General features: G+C 50.7%; 1 protein-coding gene across 4 annotated transcripts in view; it reads left to right on the top strand.

The window, feature by feature from the left end:
• Positions 1–17387, top strand: part of TACC2 (transforming, acidic coiled-coil containing protein 2) — a 169735-nt gene extending 152348 nt beyond the window's left edge. For 3 of the 4 annotated variants that reach the window (XM_012642432.1, XM_012642430.1, XM_012642431.1), the window contains 7 exons: positions 5323–5466; positions 5884–5960; positions 8941–8984; positions 14504–14664; positions 14930–15036; positions 15423–15543; positions 16839–17387. In XM_012642432.1, coding sequence (XP_012497886.1) covers positions 5323–5466; positions 5884–5960; positions 8941–8984; positions 14504–14664; positions 14930–15036; positions 15423–15543; positions 16839–16904 — 720 coding nt within the window. In that variant the 3' untranslated portion in view covers positions 16905–17387. The remainder of the gene's footprint in view (positions 1–5322; positions 5467–5883; positions 5961–8940; positions 8985–14503; positions 14665–14929; positions 15037–15422; positions 15544–16838) is intronic. The other variant, XM_012642429.1, reaches the window with a different exon arrangement.
• Positions 17388–17967: the final 580 nt, after the last annotated feature.

Raw genomic sequence — 17967 nt, 5'->3', positions numbered from 1 at the left:
GGCCTGCCTGTCTCCAGAAACAGCTCGTCTGCAGAGGGGGCAGTGGTGTCTCCACCTCTTGTGCTTGGTTCGGGAGCAGGAGTTCCAGCTGCTGCTCCTGCCCTGAGGGCCCCACTTGTTGTCCCCGTCACTGGAGCTCAAAGGGAGACCCCTCCCAGAGACAGAAGGTGCCCACACTGTGGATGTCCAGATTGGGAACACGGGGACCCAGGGTGGGGACAAGAATGTAAGCACAGACTGGTGAGGTCCTTGTTGCCAAACCAGAAACTTAGGTTGAATTTCCATGAAAGCGAGATTTTTAGAAAGCGTTAAGCAGTGAGGATTTTTTTCCCCTACTAGATTTATTTCTCACTATCCTTGGGGAGTGGCTTAAAGACAGACGAATTGCCTGAAGTTTGGCCGCTATACATAATGGTATGTTCCTGTCCAGACGTTCAAGGCAGAACTGAGCGTGTTCCGATGAGTAGTTGAGATTGGGTATGAAGCGTGGCGAGTGTCTCGGTGCACCTGCCTCCTTCCTCTGGGAGCCTGCCAGAGACAGTCGTCCCCAAATATCAGCCAGGAGATGACTTCCTGCCAGTCACAACTTGTTCTCAGCCCATGTGTCCCTATTTTTTTTTTTTTTTTTGAGACAGAGTCTCACTCTGTTGCCCGGGCTGGAGTGAGTGCCGTGGCGTCAGCCTAGCTCACAGCAACCTCAAACTCCTGGGCTCAGGCGATCCTACTGCCTCAGCCTCCCGAGTAGCTGGGACTATAGGCATGTGTCACCATGCCCAGCTAATTTTTTCTATATATATATATATATATATATATATATATTTTTTTTTTAGTTGTCCAGATCATTTCTTTCTATTTTTTTTAGTAGAGACAGGGTCTCGCTCTTGGTCAGGCTGGTCTCGAACTCCTGACCTTGAGCAATCTGCCCGCCTCGGCCTCCCAGAGTGCTAGGATTACAGGCGTGAGCCACCGCGCCCAGCCCATGTGTCCCTATTTTGATTTAGAAAATAATGTCATATTGATCCGTCGAGTGTGGGTCAGAGAGACGGTGCAAGCCACCTTCTGTACTTCACAAGTGCGTGCTCAGAGAGATGTTCTGTTGGCTAGAACCGTCTTGGAGCGTAAGGACGTTTTTCTCTACCTTAGTACCTTGTATCACTTTGTAAAAAGTACAGTATCGGGTGACTGTGGCCCCTGGGAACTAGACGCCGTTCCTGTAGCTCAGCAGCCCGAGGGTGAGCCACTGGCCTGACCCCACCGTGTTCCTTTGGCTTCCTTTTTCACACAGACACTGACTGCCCCGCGCTGCTTTGGAAACTGCGCACACAGAGACCAGCAGCCGTGTATCCAGTTTGCCCTTTTTTCTGCCCCTCCCACCCCCATGTATTTCAGCTGCAGGTGACGCAGCTTAGTCTTTTTGGCAGCACGGTCCTAAGCTGTTGCTAACACACAGCTGAAATCACTCGGTACGAAAAATATCCTATTGAGCGGACGAAAACCAGCATGAGAAGGAGTGGGGGGTTTGCCCGTTGTTCTTTAGAGCAGCTTCAACTTGCATTTCTCTTTAGTCCGACAGAGAGCCCGGTCGGCCTTCGAGGAACTGCAGCGGGGTTTTCTCCATCTCGTTAGACGTTAGAAATGAGGAAAAGTCCATAGGGGCAGGGGTGTCAGGCTACAGCCTCACTGTCACTTGCCTTCCACGTGCTTCTGGACGCACTGAGTTTGGTTGCTTGTGTCCTCCTGGGGGCGAGACTGACCAGGGTTGTCGGATGAATTTGACACTCTTCAGGTTGGAAAGACCCTGAACGGCAGGCCCGGGTGGCTTTGCAGGGCGGCGGGGCACGAGGGGAATTGAGTTAACTCATGTGTGTAACAGATACTGGTCGTGATCCCTGAAGCTGCCGGCCTTTCTGGATGATGGGGACCCAGTATGTAGACTGGGGAATGAGGTGACACGAGCAAGCTTCGGGAAGGGAGCAAGTCCTAGCAACAGGCACCCTGGGCGGGAAAGTGGTGTTTTGGGTGCGTTGCGTCTGATTCCTCTGCGAGTCCTGGCCTAGGAGGGCGGACGCCTGGATTTTACACGAGTGGTAGAAGGAGCTGGGTCTGGGGCAGCCTGTGTTGTTGGCGAGCAGCCTGTCACCACGTTCTGTGTCTCCCTTCGTGCTGTGTCCACAAAGCCCCCTCCCCCATTTAATGGTGGTTCAAAAGGAGGGACACAGGATGCCTGAGAGCCATGAAAACAGCCCGAGAGGAGCGACAGGGGCTGGCTCCTGAGCATCTGCTGGCTTGGCCGTCCAGAGAATCTGTGGCCATTGCCCAGAGGCTGCTGAGGGTGATGAGGCCCGGTCTGGGCCGGGGGTGGGTGGCGGGGCCTTCCGTGAGAGGGCGTGGTGCTGAGTGCCTTCCCCGTGTTTGTCGCTCCTGGGCTTGAGCACGTATGTTGGGACAGGGCGGCACCACTCTCCTGCCCAGATGGCGGCACATGGCCCGGACATCCCCCCATGCACCTAGCCTGTGTCCAGGCCCCGTGGCCTTAGCCCAGGTGGCTGTCGTCTCCCCAGCTAACTGAGACTCCTAGTCCTCACCCCTCTGTGGCCCCCTGGGCCGGCTCTCCCAGCCTCCGATCTGCAGGCACACCCCCCAGAGTTGGCCTCTGACAGCTCCCGGGGACAGGAATCCTGCCACAGTGCCCACCCCTGAGGCTGGCAGCCAGAAAGACCCCAGGCACGGGCCTGCATGTCTGAAGGGGGTGACGGTGGCCAGGGGCTCTCGCAGGACCCAGGACTTAAGGAGTGAGCTGGAGGTTGGAAGTTGGTTGCAAGGCCCGTGCTTTCTGGGTTGTGGCCGTTTTACATTTCAATTTGTGATTCTAGTGGCGCTTTTTTTGCCCCTGGAAAGTAGCAAGTGGGGGATTATGTGAGAGAAACAAAGCTTAATCTAAAAATATCTGATCTTAAAATATCAGGGAGAGACAAACCTATTAATTTCAGTTAACAATTCTTGGTTGTAAAAAAAAAAAAAAAACAGGGTTTGTACAATGAATTTCATTAACATGCAGACACTCAGGCAGTAATTCAAGTGGGTTCTGAAGTCATCTGTTTCTTTATTGAAAACACCAGGTGGCCTGGGTGGAGGGAACAGCGAATCACTCTATAGGGTGGTGTCCGCTTGCATTTACTTAGAAAGCTCAGTATTTTATTGACTTTTTCATTCCCTTTCTTGTTTTACAAAGGACTGTGGGCAGCTTAAAGAGCATTAATTCTTTCCTTGGTCATATTGAGTTTCTGCCCAGTATGATAAAGTTAGTTTTAATTAAATCCATTTTCTTTTGTGCTGCAGGGAGCCAGTTGATCTTGGGTCAGAACTGAATCTCATTCTGGGAGAACTTTTGGCCGGATCTCTCAGATCTTGAGCTTTTTTCATCTTCAGAAGAACTAGGCTGAATTTGATGGTGTCTAATTTTCTTTTCATTTTGAGATTTTCTCGTTCTCACTTTCTGAAGAACACATTTACTTTAAGAGTGATAGGAATAGGTTTTTTTTTTTTTTAATCTTTTTCAGAATTTTGTGTTTATGAATTTTCTCCATAAGGGCAAATACTGAGTCTCCGTCTCTCGGTGTAATTTTCCAGCTACTTCCAGAGCAGTTCCCTGTGCGACACGTAGAACTGTGAAAACCATTTCCAAACAGCAGAGATCGGGTGCGAGGGGCTGGCCCTGTGGACCGGCCGTGCCCTTCTGCTCAGGGCTGTTGACCTGTGTTCTTTCTGGTCACGTGTCCTGTAAACAGAGGCTTCTTGAGGGCCTGAGACTGAGAAGAGCGTGATACCCTGTGTTCACGTGAGCGAGTCTCTGGGGTCTGGTCGAAGGTGGCTGTGCACTCCCGTCTCTGGCTGGCGGATCATTCTGGTCCCACTTCAGGGTCAGCCTGAGCGCTCGAGGCCACGCAGGGCAGGGAAATCCAAGCAATCCGAATTCTCTTCCAGGACAGCCTAAATTTACCATGTAGTTGCATGTGTACAACTAACTATTCCTAACCCAGTCATCTCTGGTCCTATCCATTAAACTTCTACCTGCGTTTCCTAAGCTGTCTCCATCTCAAGTTCATTTCCCCTGATGCCGTAGTAGGGTCAGCATGCCTGTTCCTGTCATTGAAGAGAGAAATTCTGCTGAGTGTGTTCAGGTGCACTGTTCCTGGTTACTGTCAGCTCTTTAAGCTGCTGCCCTTTCTGAGTCCTCATCACGCTTTCCTCAAATCTCTGCTGCACTGTGGTGTTCTGTTCACCGCTCAATTTATTCTCATGCCTTCCCAGGAAGCAGTCCCACCCTGCCTCTTAGTCCACCATTGCCACCCATTGATTGGGACTCTGGTAACGAGGGTAGGGGTGCACCTTGGCAGCCATGGCAGCGCCCCGAGGTTAATGCATAGGACGGAGAGTGCGGTTGGTTTGATGTTCCTTTTGCGGTAGAAGTAGACTGACAACCCGGCTGTGCCGGTTGATGATGCTCCTAACACTGCATTTCAACTGTGTGGCAACTTGCTCGGCATTTTGTGCAAAGGAGAGAATGACCCCTAAGGAGGCTGGTGTCCTCTACAAAAGGCTTTAGAGCCTCAAACCAATGTCAGTGGGGTGGGGTGGGATGGTGGATCGTGTACTACTTGCTGAGGGTCTGATCAGCAGAAGTGGATATTTTGTCATTATCCAGTTTTAAATTTTCCCACTGATGTAACAGACTTCATGGCAACGTAACTCTTCACATCCAGAAACTCTAGCTTGCTGAAGGTGACATTTGGTTAACAACCACAGTAAGCTTTAAGCATTGTGTGAATCACATCCATCCTTTCAAATGGAGCTAAACAAACTCCCCCCAAATTGAAATGTGGGCAGTCTTACAAAACTGATCAAATCTGTGGTTATTCAAAACTAGCCAAAAGTAGACTAGAATTCAACATCGTCACCATCAAGATTTTATTTTGCAAGTGGAGCCTACCGGGTAGTGACCTTGGTCTTAACGCGCTACGCCTAAGTGGTTCGGCGTCTGATAAATGGCGGTGATACGCAGGCACCAGCCGCGCCTGACTCCAGGGGCTCACGTCGCAGGGGCCTCCGCTCTTTGTCTGCTGCCCAGGTGCAAGGTGGTAGATCTCCGCAGACTCAGCCTGGCACTTCCCTGTTCATGAGTCTCTGCATTTTCTCATACTTTTGATGTTCTCTGTTTCAAAACCACACAGCCAACCCATTCATGAGATGAATGCCGTCCTCTTTGTCCTGTGATTAATGTTAACCCTTTTTTTTTTTTTTAATTAAAAAATCATTCCACAGAGAGAGGCGGCTCACCCAACAGATGTCTCCATCTCCAAAACAGCCCTGTACTCCCGCATCGGGACCGCTGAGGTGGAGAAACCTGCAGGCCTCCTGTTCCAGCAGCCCGACTTGGACTCCACACTCCAGATGGCCAGGGCAGAGGTATCGTGGCACGTGGCTTGGTCTCCCCGGGAAAGGAGCCTCTTCCTGCCCTTATAAATAAATACATATATGTGGTCCACAAAGCCAGTGCCTTTGGAGACAGACTTTCTCCTCTGAGCACTGCAGGCAGAAATGTGTGGCAAACCTTGGGCTTTGATCTTCCCAGGCACCATTGTTTAATGAATTCATAACAAAAAGCATACTCGTTTCATTTGCTCCCCAGGGAGCACTGTGCAAGTCTGGTATCTGGCTTATTTCCTTCTCACGCACAGGGAGATCTCTGAATGTAATTGCGGTTTCGCGTAGGAAGTTTTAATTCCACATTTATTCCCTGTCTCCTGGTCTCGGTCTGTGAATTGCTCAGATCCAGATCCACTCCTTTGGGGTTAACCTTTCTCTTCTTCTCCCCGACACTAGATCATAACGAAGGAGAGAGAGGTGACGGAGTGGAAAGACAAATACGAAGAAAGCAGGCGGGAGGTGATGGAAATGAGGTCAGTTGTGGTGCTCGGCCACCCTGGTGCCTGGGGGATGCTCACCCGTGGCTTGATGATGGCCGGAGCTGGCGTGGTCCGAGGAATAGCGTCTGCTACAGAAGTTCTCTTTTCTTTATGATGCAGGCTCATGTTTCCACAAAAGTATTTTTAGTGTATTACTATTATTAAAATAGCATGCACGTGAGTTAAAGAACATGTTCAAATAAATATACATACGGTGCAAAACAGATCCCTCCCCGCCAGCCTCCTGTCCCACAACCCGCAGGTGACTGCTGTCCCCCGTTTCTGGTGGATCCTTGTAAGAATTTTCCATTCCTCCTCACAAATGTGTGAATGTATCTATCCATACGGCCTCCCTTTTCCTCCCAGATGAATGAGGAAGTGCAGTATGCATTATTCCACACTCTTTTTTAACTTAACAGTATATCTTGGACATATTTCATGCGTCTCTACCTCCTTGTGTTTAGCAGTTGCTTAACGGTCCATCCTACAGATCTAACATAATTAATTGAACCGGTCTCAGTGGATGAACGTTTAGAATGTTTCCTGACTTTGGCTTAAATGGTTTATCTTCATTTGTTGTGTATTGTAATAGAAACACAGTAGCCACCACATAGAGTGTACTTAGTTATAATGGTGGGTGCTACTTTGTTATTGAAATCAATTGCATTCCTTGCCATTTTATGTAGCAAGCAAAGTATTAGGTGATCATATCCCGTTTTCTAGGTCACAATAGTATCTTCCTGAAAGCTGTCCTGTTAGTTCCTTCTTTCTGCTGACGCTTTCCTGTGACTGCTCCTGGAGGTTAATCTTAGAGTGTGCTGTTTCACATTCAAATCGAAGCCCTGCAGGGCATTATTTTTAAACCTCTTTCTTTTCTCTCTTCTTTTGGGGGACAGATGACTCTAGTTTTTTACTGGTACTGAAAATGAAGTAGGCCATCCTGGGAAGGCCGGAAGTTCTAGTTCCGATTCCTTCGGCCCCTGCCCCGGGAGAAGTTGTACCCATGGGGGCCCAGGGAGTGCTGTGAACTAAGGGATGTGGTAGAATTTCGAGATGTCACCAGCTAGTTCAGCTGCACTGGCATTTGATGGCCCGAATGTCAGCCTGTTGGCCTCTGGAGCCAGACCAGGCGAAAGTCAGGCGCTGCTTCCCAGCTGCTTTGGGCATCTTATTTAAGTTTGTGCCTCACTTTCCTTGTCTGTAAAATGGGGGTGAATGGCAGTGCGTCAGGGCAGCAGAGCGTTGGGTTATGAACAAAGGCTCCAGAGTCCGATGCCCGGATTGACATCCTGGCTGTGCCACTCGGTAGCCCTGGGATCCTGGAAAAGTTTCTGAAGCACCAGATGACCCCGTGTCCCCATCAGTAGTGCTGCCGGGGACAGTGAGCGCCTCCTCGCGGGGTCATCTGAGGGTGAAGTGGAAAGACAGCCCCGCCAAAGCACTTTCAGTCCCCGGTGTCCCCACACTTAGGAAAGGACACGTCCCTTCCCTCTGTTTCCTCGATAAGGCGCCTTCAGACATCCATCATGGTTTTAGGATTATGGGATGTGGGGAGGTGTTTAATCACAGAAAACACGGAAGTGTTCTGTGTAGGATTCGGGAAGAACCCAAGTGGGCTCATGTCGTGGTTACCCTTCTTGTTGTGAGTCTGTCCTTGGGTGAGTCGCTGCCCTTGAGACCAAGCTTGAGAAGCCAGGGACAGATCCCCAGCAGCCGTGTGGCCTCTGGACTTTGCAGAGTGCGGTCCGCTTTTGTCTCCCTTTTACCCTTGGCGAATTCCCCCCACGGCCCTGGAAGTCACGCAGGGGTGAGGAACCTACGGCCTTTTAATAAAAGGATTTGCTCTGTAAAATTTGGATTCAGTCAAAAGACCACAGTCAAGGATCCAGAAGGCCACACGTGGCCCCAAGGCCTGAGACTAGTGTGCCAAGGCGTCAGCGGAGCCCCCCAGCACCTGTGAACAGCTTGCCCAAGCCACAGCCAGGAGAGGTGCCTCCGCTAGAGCCCAGACGTCCTGATCCCAGGGACTTTGTAGTTCTCTGTCATCTGGATCCTGGATCTCTGGCAGTGAGCAGCTCTTGGTTCTCTTGTAGGGAACAATTACTAGATAATGCAGATGAAACCCTGAGTCTGTTTGAGAGGTTTCTTCCAGAAGATTGGCCTTGGAGGGAAGCCATATGTTGGTCCTTTCTCTTGAGGGCACCTGTGAGACAGTACCACAAGCAGGAGATCTTAGTGCTTTTGTGCAGCTACTGTTTATTGAGGCTACCCAAGAAGTGCTACTTCAGGCCCATCCCCTGCTCTGCAAACACAAATAAGAAGTGGCCTCTGGGCCTTGAGGAGCTTCTACTCCAGTAGGAGGTGAGACTCATATTCAGTGATGCCAGACATATGAGATGCTTTGGAAGCAGATGCAGATAAAATGTTACCGAGTTCCTAGGAGAAATCAGGGAAGACTTCCTGGAGGAGATAGCATTTGAAGTGGACCTTGAGAAACAGACTATGAGAGGTGGAAATACAGAGGGGAGGTGAACAACATGGGCAAAGACATGGGGGTGAGAAAGCCCAGAGCAAACAAGAAATCATTTGTTCTCACTGAACCACTCTGTTCGTGAGATGGCATGGAAAGATGTAAGACTGATGAGGGTGGCTGGGCCCAGACACTGTGGAAGGCTTTGATTGTGGGGCTGTAGGTTTGGCCTTATTTTTTTCCTTAGTGGGCAGTGGGGGATGTTGAAGATCTTGCTGGGGGTGGTGTGTTCAGAGCCACGCACTGGGAAGATGAACCTATTTAGGTGCACAGGGAGAGGGCCGAAGGTGGAGGTGACCCAGGAAGTGTGAGCCCAACCTTGACAGATAAGGCCTGTCCCGCTGGACATCGGTCAGGCCCTTGATGTCCAGCACTGGGGCCCCTGCGTGAGGTTGAAACCCCTCCTATTGTCACGACTCCAACGTGTTTTTACTTCTCTTACAGGAAAATAGTGGCCGAGTATGAGAAGACCATCGCTCAGATGATAGGTGGGTGTCCACAGGCCTTCCCTGACGTGTCTAGACCATGGGGAGGCCCTGGAAGATGGGAGGCTCAGGTGGGCTCCTTGTAAAGCAGGACATCCTTCAGGGAGGGACCAAAGCATCTAAGAAAACGTGGCCTTGCTCCAGCGCACGGAGCCTGGGACCTCCTGGGAACACCTGCTGGAATGTGCCGTGGCATTATTCATGTTGTGGGAAACTGGCAGTGAGTTTGGTCGCTACCATTTGAGCCGGCCAAGGACTGTCCACCTCAAGGGGAAAGAGATTCGGGCTGGTTCCTGGGATGTTTGGGGGCATTTTTTGCTTATGAGAGAATAGGAATCAAATCTGTAGACCGTAATTTACTTTAGACTCAAGGGACAAAATCTTCACTCAGGCTTTACATGAGGGTCTAGGGCAAGGATAGTAGACTGCGGGGTGACTGCTTGGCCCCTTCCTCCTGTGACTACAGCAGAGTCACAGCACTGTTTCTCACTGAGATTGGACACTGCCTCAGAATCCATCTTAACACAGCGCCCCTGGCAGCCAGTACTGATGGATTGCTTTGGCCCACAATAAAAGAAAGGTCTCAAGTTATACGTTGCCCACACCTGGGCCTTTTTTTTGTTTTTCTTTTCTTTGCTTTCTTTGTTTTTTTTAATAATGAGAAAGATCTTTGCAGAAGTTTCAAGCCCAAGGTTTTATGCTAGTGATCACTATTCAGAAATGATGTTATTGTGACTCTTAGAAGGGAAGACTGCTTGTTTATCCATCTGTCTCTCTGTTTATTTGCTTAGGGTTCACGATAATCAGTTTTTTAAAGATTGCTTTCTCTTAAGGATATATAGAATAAAAACTCCAGGTCACTGCAAACCACAGTTCATGTGTCCAGGCTCGACACTGTGTTCGTACCTGGCCCCTCTCTCAAACGTTTGGACGTATGAGTCACATCACACCTCTAGCTTGTCCCGAGATAAATGTAACAGTAGCGTCGAGAACGGTGAAGAGGCCAACAGTTGAGTGCTGTCCACCCAAAGGAGCTTTCATTTTGATTTGTTATAATAACGCCCATTCCACCCAGAGCTCCAGGAGAAGCCCATTCAGGTGTTTCTGAGGTTCACCTTCATGGTGCCTGCTTTCCATCAAAATGAAATTTCTTTATTAAATTGGTATAAAAATTTATGAACACATGGATGAGATTTAAAATAATGTTAAACTCTTGGAGTTGAAAATGCTGGTAAAAATGTTCAGGACGAAGGATTTATGTCTTCCAATATGCGATAGTTGGCAAGTGGAGCACGACCTTTTGGCCTCCTTGGAGTCTTGGGATGTGACAGCATCCCTTAGACCTACCATGGCTCATCTGGGAACCTCCTGCTCCATCTCAGGGTCGTATGTTGTTATTTTTGCCCTTGGTGATGACATTTCAGCAAATGTTGAGGTCGGGGAAAGGCTGCGAGCTTTTGCCCGGAGAGAAGGCCGCCCAGAGCCAGCTTTCATTGCTCAGCTGGCAAAGTTGATATAAACAGATGTTCCCTCTTGAGAATTAAAAGCGTGAGAACCTCTCTAGTTGGCCAGAGTGGCCTGTCCTTGTCGTGACAGAAAGACTACTTGACTCTCAGACTTTCCTCGAGGAATATTTGTAGGTGAGAGCAGTTAGGACATTTTCAATCCTAGACCATCTGAAGTGTGGGTACAACCCCTTTTCGAGCATTTTCCTGTCCTGGGAGCACTCTCTGGGTGGGCAGGTGACCCTTCCAGCATGCCCGCCTGGAGCAGCATCCCACGCAGGGCGGATCTCACTGTGCGTCTGTTCCTCATTCACCCATTCATCATCCTCTTCGTCGTCCACCTTTCCAGAGCTTTTCTCATCAGAAAGGTGGCAGGTGTGTGGGTGTCATCCTCAGTCACTGTTGCAGGTCAGTGGTTAAGGCCATCATAGATTTCAAGGTCTTCCTGTCCTTGTGGAAGACAGCAGAGGGCGGAGGCGTGGCTGGGACCCGCGGTAGCTGTGGGCAGGACGTGCCTTCTCGCTGGGCAGGTCTGAGCCTCTCCATACACGGAACCACGCCCGTGAGTCCTGTCTGGATTCCATACTTCTCTTCCCATTTTCACGCACCTGACCAGCGTCCTTTATGGAAGGGAAACTCGGTGGGGAGAGCTCAGGACCAGAGTGAACGTGATAGCGTCTTGAAATTAAAACCAGTCCCTCTGACACCTGCTAGCTCTTCCTGGCTCCAGGGCTTCCACACCAGGGTGATGTCATCTTGCCATTGTCATTCATTCTCATCAAAGGTTACTAAAGAGAATATGTCTTATTAAACTCAAATATTGATTATTTAGCATTCAGAACAAAAAGAGACTTCTGTGCTTTCTGCATTCCAGGTTGTTGCAATTGATTTTTTTCTGCTTTCCTAACAACTGCCCTGATTATCTGTTTTGCTTCCATTTTCTGTTGCTGCTTGCCCTTTGCTTGCAAAACAAACAGGCAAGCCTGGTAAGTAAATGCTTTCCCCCTAATCCGACACCTGCCCATTGCAACCCTCGTTTGTTTGTTTGTTTGTTTTTCTTTTTTTGTTCTTTTTGCTTTTGTGTATTTGCCGCATTTCCCACTCCATTTAATGATGTTTTGCCTGAAAAGCCAGAAAAGTCTTCAGGGGCATTGTTTTGTTGTCAGGTCTACACTGCCTTTGGTTTAAGGCTGATTTCCTGGTTTGAAGACCCTAACTGCTTTTATCATTTACGAAAAGATTTGTGAAGCATTCTTGCCTCCTCAGTCTCCTGGGAACTGGGCAATTCCACTTTTAAAAGGTTGGGGCAGGAGGAAAGGAAACCTGAGCAAAGTCTTGGGTCCAGGAAATCAGGTGAACTTGGTTTGATAAATGGCTCCATTGCCAAGCCAAGTGCAATGTATACATGGGCTCCAATCAGCCCAGAATGTACACCGTGCAGCGTTCTGGGAACTGAGGAAGCAGCTAAAATTCAAAGAATAAAAACCAGGATTTGATTACTAGTGAGACTTTGAAACGCCCTTTCTTTTAGGAGTCTAGATGGAGCAAGCAGATTGCTGGTGACTCTTATCTCGCTCTGTGTTAAAAATTTCCCCTTCACTAGTCACTGTGACACACTGTCATACCAATGACTGTCACGGGGTTCATTATAGACAATGATGCTGTCGATAATGGGTCACTTATACTGGGCACTTCCTAGGTGTCTAGGGCATTATATACAGTCTCATTTAATCTTCCTCCAAATGCCGTGAGATATAAATACTGTCGTCCCCTATCTCAGGTGAGGGGGCTGAGACAGAGTTTAAAATCCCTGCTCAGTGTCGCACAGCTGGGAAGTGTCAGAGACAGGATGCAAACCGGGCAGTCAGGCTTGGGTGCCTCTAAGCCACTGCCCTGGGCAGCTCCGGGCCGCTGGCAGAGAGAGCTCTTGGGAGTCCTGTGATCACAGAGGCAGGGCTGGGGGGACTTCAGGCATCTTCTAGGCCCGTGGCTCTCCGGGCAGAGTCCTGGACCGGCAGCATCTGTCTACGTCACTGGGGAGCTTGTTAGAGATCCAGATTCTCCGCCCCACCCCAGACCTACTGAATCGGAACCTGCGGGGTTCTCCAGCTGAATCGGGTGCACACTCATCACATGGGAGAGCCTCTGGAAACGAGGCCCTGGGACCCTGAGAGGTCAGGACTTTTGAGCAAGCTTATGTCAGGGCCGGAGCTAAAACCCAGGATGTGGCCCCCGGCACACCACCCAGTAAGAATGTGCCTAACTCCAGGGTATGGCAAGATGCTGATCTAGTGTATCTGGAAATTAAGGGAAGAGAACCCGTGGCAAAAGCTCCCTGCTGCTAAGGGAGCCAGGTCCTTCAAGGTCTGTCATTCCAAGGGGCCCAGGTAGAGATGCGGTTACCATCACGGCTTTGGGTTTGGGCTCTGCCACTTCCCCGGTGACCTGTGACTTAGCTTCTCAAACCTTCCAAGCTTCGCTTCTGAATGGGGACGAGAAGACCCCCACCTCCCGGGTGGTCCTGAGACTTCAGTCATTCATTCAGTGCACGGACTGGTATGGAGGCATGCCGTGTGCAGGGCGCTGCCCTAGGCCCCGGGCAGACCAGCGTCTGCCCTCGTCAGGGAGCTGAGTAGCTGACACGTGCATGTCTGATATAATAAGAGGTGGCTACGGCCTGAGGAGGGAAACAAAGGACTAGACAGAGTGGAGATGAGGCGTTCCCCACTCTGGGGAGGTGACATGGGATCAGAGACCTGAGTCAATGGCAGGGAGCCCCGGGAAGCCCTGGGGCAGGACCACCTGGGGCATTGGAGGACTTGGTGGCTGGAGCAGAGCGGCCAGGGAGGGCGAGGGTTTGGATTTCCTTCCCACGCAGGAGTAGGGTGGCCTGGTCTGCACTTCGGGAAGCTCGGTCTGGCTGCCGGGTGCTGGCTTAGGGGCAGTCAGTGAGTAGAGAGGTCAGCACGGCCCCGACACATGGCAGGGCCCAGCGAGCACCGGCTGCTGCTGTTTTTGTCACAGCGATTTCCAGATGTGATCGGTCCTGTGGCAGCCAGGCCCGAGCAGCGGGCAGCCCCCTCCCAGGTGACCTGGGGCTGACAGAAAGGTCTGCTGACCTCCCTCCCCAGGAGCTCTGAGCGAGGCCTCTCCCTTCCCCACTCTGCTGTTGCCAGGAGAGTAAATGATTCCTCGCCCACCTGGGCTGGGGATGGATCAGCACAGAGAGCACAGAGGGTGCCATGCGGTGTGGGGGCTGTTTTATGTAAGAGTAGTTGGAGAAAGCCTTTCCCATATATATGAAGTGATTTTTCTAGACATTCGGGGCAGATTATTCGCTTGAGCTGGCCAAGAGCCAGAGAGGTGGGGTGGAGGACCACTCTGAACTGGACCAAAATTTTATTCTTTTGTACCTCACGGAGAAACTCACTCTGACGGGAATAGCTCCATGCTTCTTGGAGTTAAGACACTTGCTGTGTCAAAGAAGCTCTCAGTTTCTGTGTGAAATATAATAGAATTTCAGAGGAGACAGTTTGGTGGGCTTTGGATTTCCCGGGTGTTTTACGGATTCCAAAGACCTGCTGCCTGTCTTGATAATTCTTAGGCCCACCGCGCACAGCCCAGATCCCAGCACCCTTCAGTCTCACCCCAACACAAAATTCAGTGATGACATCTTCCTTTTTACCCTGTGGATCTATCTGTTTGCTGTCAACAACCACATAGAATTCCCGGGGACTACATTATAGATTTTAAACAGCTACATTGATCAGGTTAAAGACTATTGGCTAATTCCACCCCATGTGAGACGGCACAGCCCAGCTCTGGGTTGCCGGGGCCGTGGGTTTTGTTCCTTTAGACAGTCTGGGAGGGCTCCGGGGCATGGGTCTGTCCCCAGGAAAAGCTGGGGTTTGTGATGCCCCTGCTGGTCGGGCTGACTTAGTCTGAGGCCTCTGCCGCCCCAGAGACCCAGTTCTGACTTCCTGGGCTCCATCGTCTGGTTCCTTGTGTCTCTGCCAGAGGACGAACAGAGGGAGAAGTCGGTCTCCCACCAGACGGTGCAGCAGCTGGTCCTGGAGAAGGAGCAGGCGCTGGCTGACCTGAACTCCGTGGAGAAGTCTCTGGCCGACCTTTTCAGGAGATACGAGAAGATGAAGGAGGTCCTGGAAGGCTTCCGCAAGGTGGGCGTGGGTCCGGGGGCCGAACGGGAGGCTGGATGTGTGCAGTGGAGAAGGGGGAGCATGTTGGGAGAGATTGTGGGGAGCCCCAGGGCCGGGGTTGGGGGTTCTGAAGTCCATCGTGAGCCACCCCTGAAGCGGGGTCCTGGAAGGCTGGGGAGGCAGACGTGGCTGCCGGGGGTTAAACCTGCGTCAGAGAGTTCGTGGGGTTCCCAGCACTCCTGGGCCTTTCTCCTGATGGACTCAGCCCCGTCCTCTCTGGTGCTAGAACGAAGAGGTGCTGAAGAGGTGCGCGCAGGAGTACCTGTCCCGAGTGAAGAAAGAGGAGCAGAGGTACCAGGCTCTGAAGGTGCACGCAGAGGAGAAACTGGACAGGTAAAGCGACCGGGTTCTGCTCCCACGGGCCACTCAGCAGCCCCTACCCAGGTGGGCTGGGACCTCTACCGGCACCCGAGGCTGACTTGGAAAGGGTGGGCAATCCATGTGCACTTTTTGGTAAGACTCGTGCGGAGGGCACACTCTCGGCACCGTTTCGATACGTGGAGGACGCATGTTGTAATGTCCAGGGTGCCCAGAGCACCTCGGCGTCACGGGAGTGGAGTTGGGTGTGGGGGTTCTCCTGGGCCTCTGCGCTCTGGCTCCAGTTGATGGGAGCTGGGGCCAGACCAGACCATTGTCCCTGCCGGGAGTTGGGAGGTGGCAGGGGCCTCTGGCAACCTACAAGGAAGGGTAATAATTTTGGGGCTCCCTGTTCCCGCCAGGGCCAATGCCGAGATCGCCCAGGTCCGAGGCAAGGCCCAGCAGGAGCAGGCCGCCCACCAGGCCAGCCTGCGGAAGGAGCAGCTGCGAGTGGACGCCCTGGAGAGGACGCTGGAGCAGAAGGTAACAGGACGGGGCGGCCTCAGGCGTCCCTGGCCCGCTGCCGCTCCCAAGGTCAAGTTTGTGCACCATGAGCATACCTTTGTCTCCCTCCGGTTTAGTGCTAATCCTGAGACTGGCTTCCCTTCCACCTTTCCTGGAGTTGCAGCCTGCAGGGTGTTGCCATTTTCATTCGTTTTCAACATTCATTCGTCAGGCATTTATTAAGCACCTAAGGTGTGCCAGGTGTGGCACTTGAACTCTGCATCCAGCGTGCTTACTGGGGAGTAGATGGGACACCCACCAGGCTCCCGGCAGCAGCAATCAGCTGATGCAGAAAATGGGCAGTGTCAGGGTGCCTGGTGTCCTCTAGTTTCGTGGACGGGGCATCTTCCTGGGGTCACTTACCACGTACCCAGGTTTCCCGATTTTGGACCTGGTGCTCCATCTACTGTGCCCAGGAGTGTCCTGTGAGCGAGCCCCTCCCTGCACGTGTTCTTGAAGCGGGTATTTCCAGACAGGCAGCCCCATTCCAGACAATTTGCTGAGCCTTAAGAGTCCCCTGGGTGGTTGGTCACCAGGGTGTGGCATGAGGATCACTTCGAAGCCACCTTGCGTCTGCTCCTGCCTCTCTCCGTGCCCCCGGTATCCACAGCACCACCCATCTGACATCCTCCGAACCATGCTAGTGACCCCGTCCAAGTGGAACTGCTCAACCCTCCTTGTGCCAGTTCTCAAAACAGCCACCAAAGGGCTCACCCCAGACCACTGCCACCTGTCACCTCTGATTACATCCTTCAGAGGCAAATAAAGGGAGAGGGACCACGCCAGGTAATCGTCTCCTCTGTGCTGGTCCCTGTGCCAGGGAACTTTACATTTCTTACCTCATTTAGTTATCAGAAAGACAGATGTTATCACATCTTATTTATTTATTTACTTTTACTTTAATAGATTTAGTAGGTACAAGTGTTTTTTTGTTATGGGGATGAATTGTATAGTGGTGAAGTGAGGCCTTTTAGTGTACCATCTCCAGAATAGTGGATGTTGTACCTGATAGGTAGTTTTTGATTCCCCATCATCTACATTTTAGAGATAAGGAAACCAAGGCTCAGAGAGGTTGTGTAACTTGCCCAAGGTCACACAGCCAGAGCTGGGGTGTATCCTCGGGTTGTTTGGCTCCACGTCATTTCTCTCACTGCTTTAGATAACTTTGGGGTCACCAAGTGGCCTCGTGACCCCATCTCTCCCAAAAGCCCAATGTCCATTCTGATTGGCCAGACTTCAAACATCAGCTGCTTCTATCTTGTCTTCACTTTCAGAATAAAGAGATAGAGGAGCTCACGAAGATTTGTGACGAACTGATTGCCAAGATGGGGAAAAGCTAACTCTGAACCAAATGTTTGGACTTGACCGTTGCGTGCAATATGACCGTCGGCACACTGCTGTTCCTCCGATCACGTGGACAGGTTCTGTTTTCACTTTTTCGTATGCACTACTGTATTTCCTTTCTGAATAAAGTTGATTTGATTGTATGCAGTACTAAGGAGACTATCCGAACCTCTTGCTATTGGTTTGCATTTTCCTAGTATAATTCATAGCAAGTTGACCTCAGAGTTCCTGTATCAGGGAGATTGTCTGATTCTCTAATAAAAGACAAATTGCTGGCCTTGGCCTTGCCCTTTGTACACAAGTCCCCAGGGTGAGCAGCTTTTGGATTTAATATGAACATGTACAGCGTGCATTGGGACTCTTGCCTTAAGGAGTGTACACTTGATCTGCATTTGCTGATTTGTTTTTAAAAAAAAATGCATGTTTCAAATAAAATTCTCTATTGTAAATAAACTTTTTTCTTTGGATCTTGGCAATAAGTGTGGCTATGATTTATTTTCTGGGAAGGGTTGAGTCTTTTCTGGCCTTTGTTAAATATTAGATTTGTCCTTTTCTCTGCCTGGGATTTAAATAACATTTCTTTGTCCACGGATTTAAATAACATGTCCTTCGTTACCGTGGCTGGGTTTGTAGGACGAAGCCAATGAGAAATATTGACTTGCTGCTTAAATAATTCAGTGAATGCATTGGATTAGCTTAGATTTGGTGTTTACAAAGCCTCTTCGACTTTAGGAGGCAAATCTATTTCCTTCTGTTGGGTCGAGGAAGTAGCAAGCTGTCACTCTTCCCGTCCAGTCCTTTCGTGTGTGAAGGTCAGCCGTGCCACATCCATTCCCCTCGGAAGGATTGGGAAAGGGCGAGCCGTTGCTGATGGGAGGCCGGCAACTGAGCCCCTCCGGAGATTAAACTAGCATCGTGCCCGTGCTAAGAGTCCCTCATTGCTCCCGACTTGCTCGGGGTCCCGGGGTGCAGGGTGGGCAGATCTACACCCGTTTTTCAGGGCTGCCGCAACAAATCACCACAAACTTGGCCGCTTCCAACAGCAGAAATTAATTATCT

Source organism: Propithecus coquereli, unplaced genomic scaffold, assembly GCF_000956105.1.
Source record: "Propithecus coquereli isolate 6110/MARCELLA unplaced genomic scaffold, Pcoq_1.0 Scaffold179, whole genome shotgun sequence".
NCBI lineage: Eukaryota > Metazoa > Chordata > Mammalia > Primates > Indriidae > Propithecus > Propithecus coquereli.
This window is presented reverse-complemented; position numbering and strand designations above follow the sequence as displayed.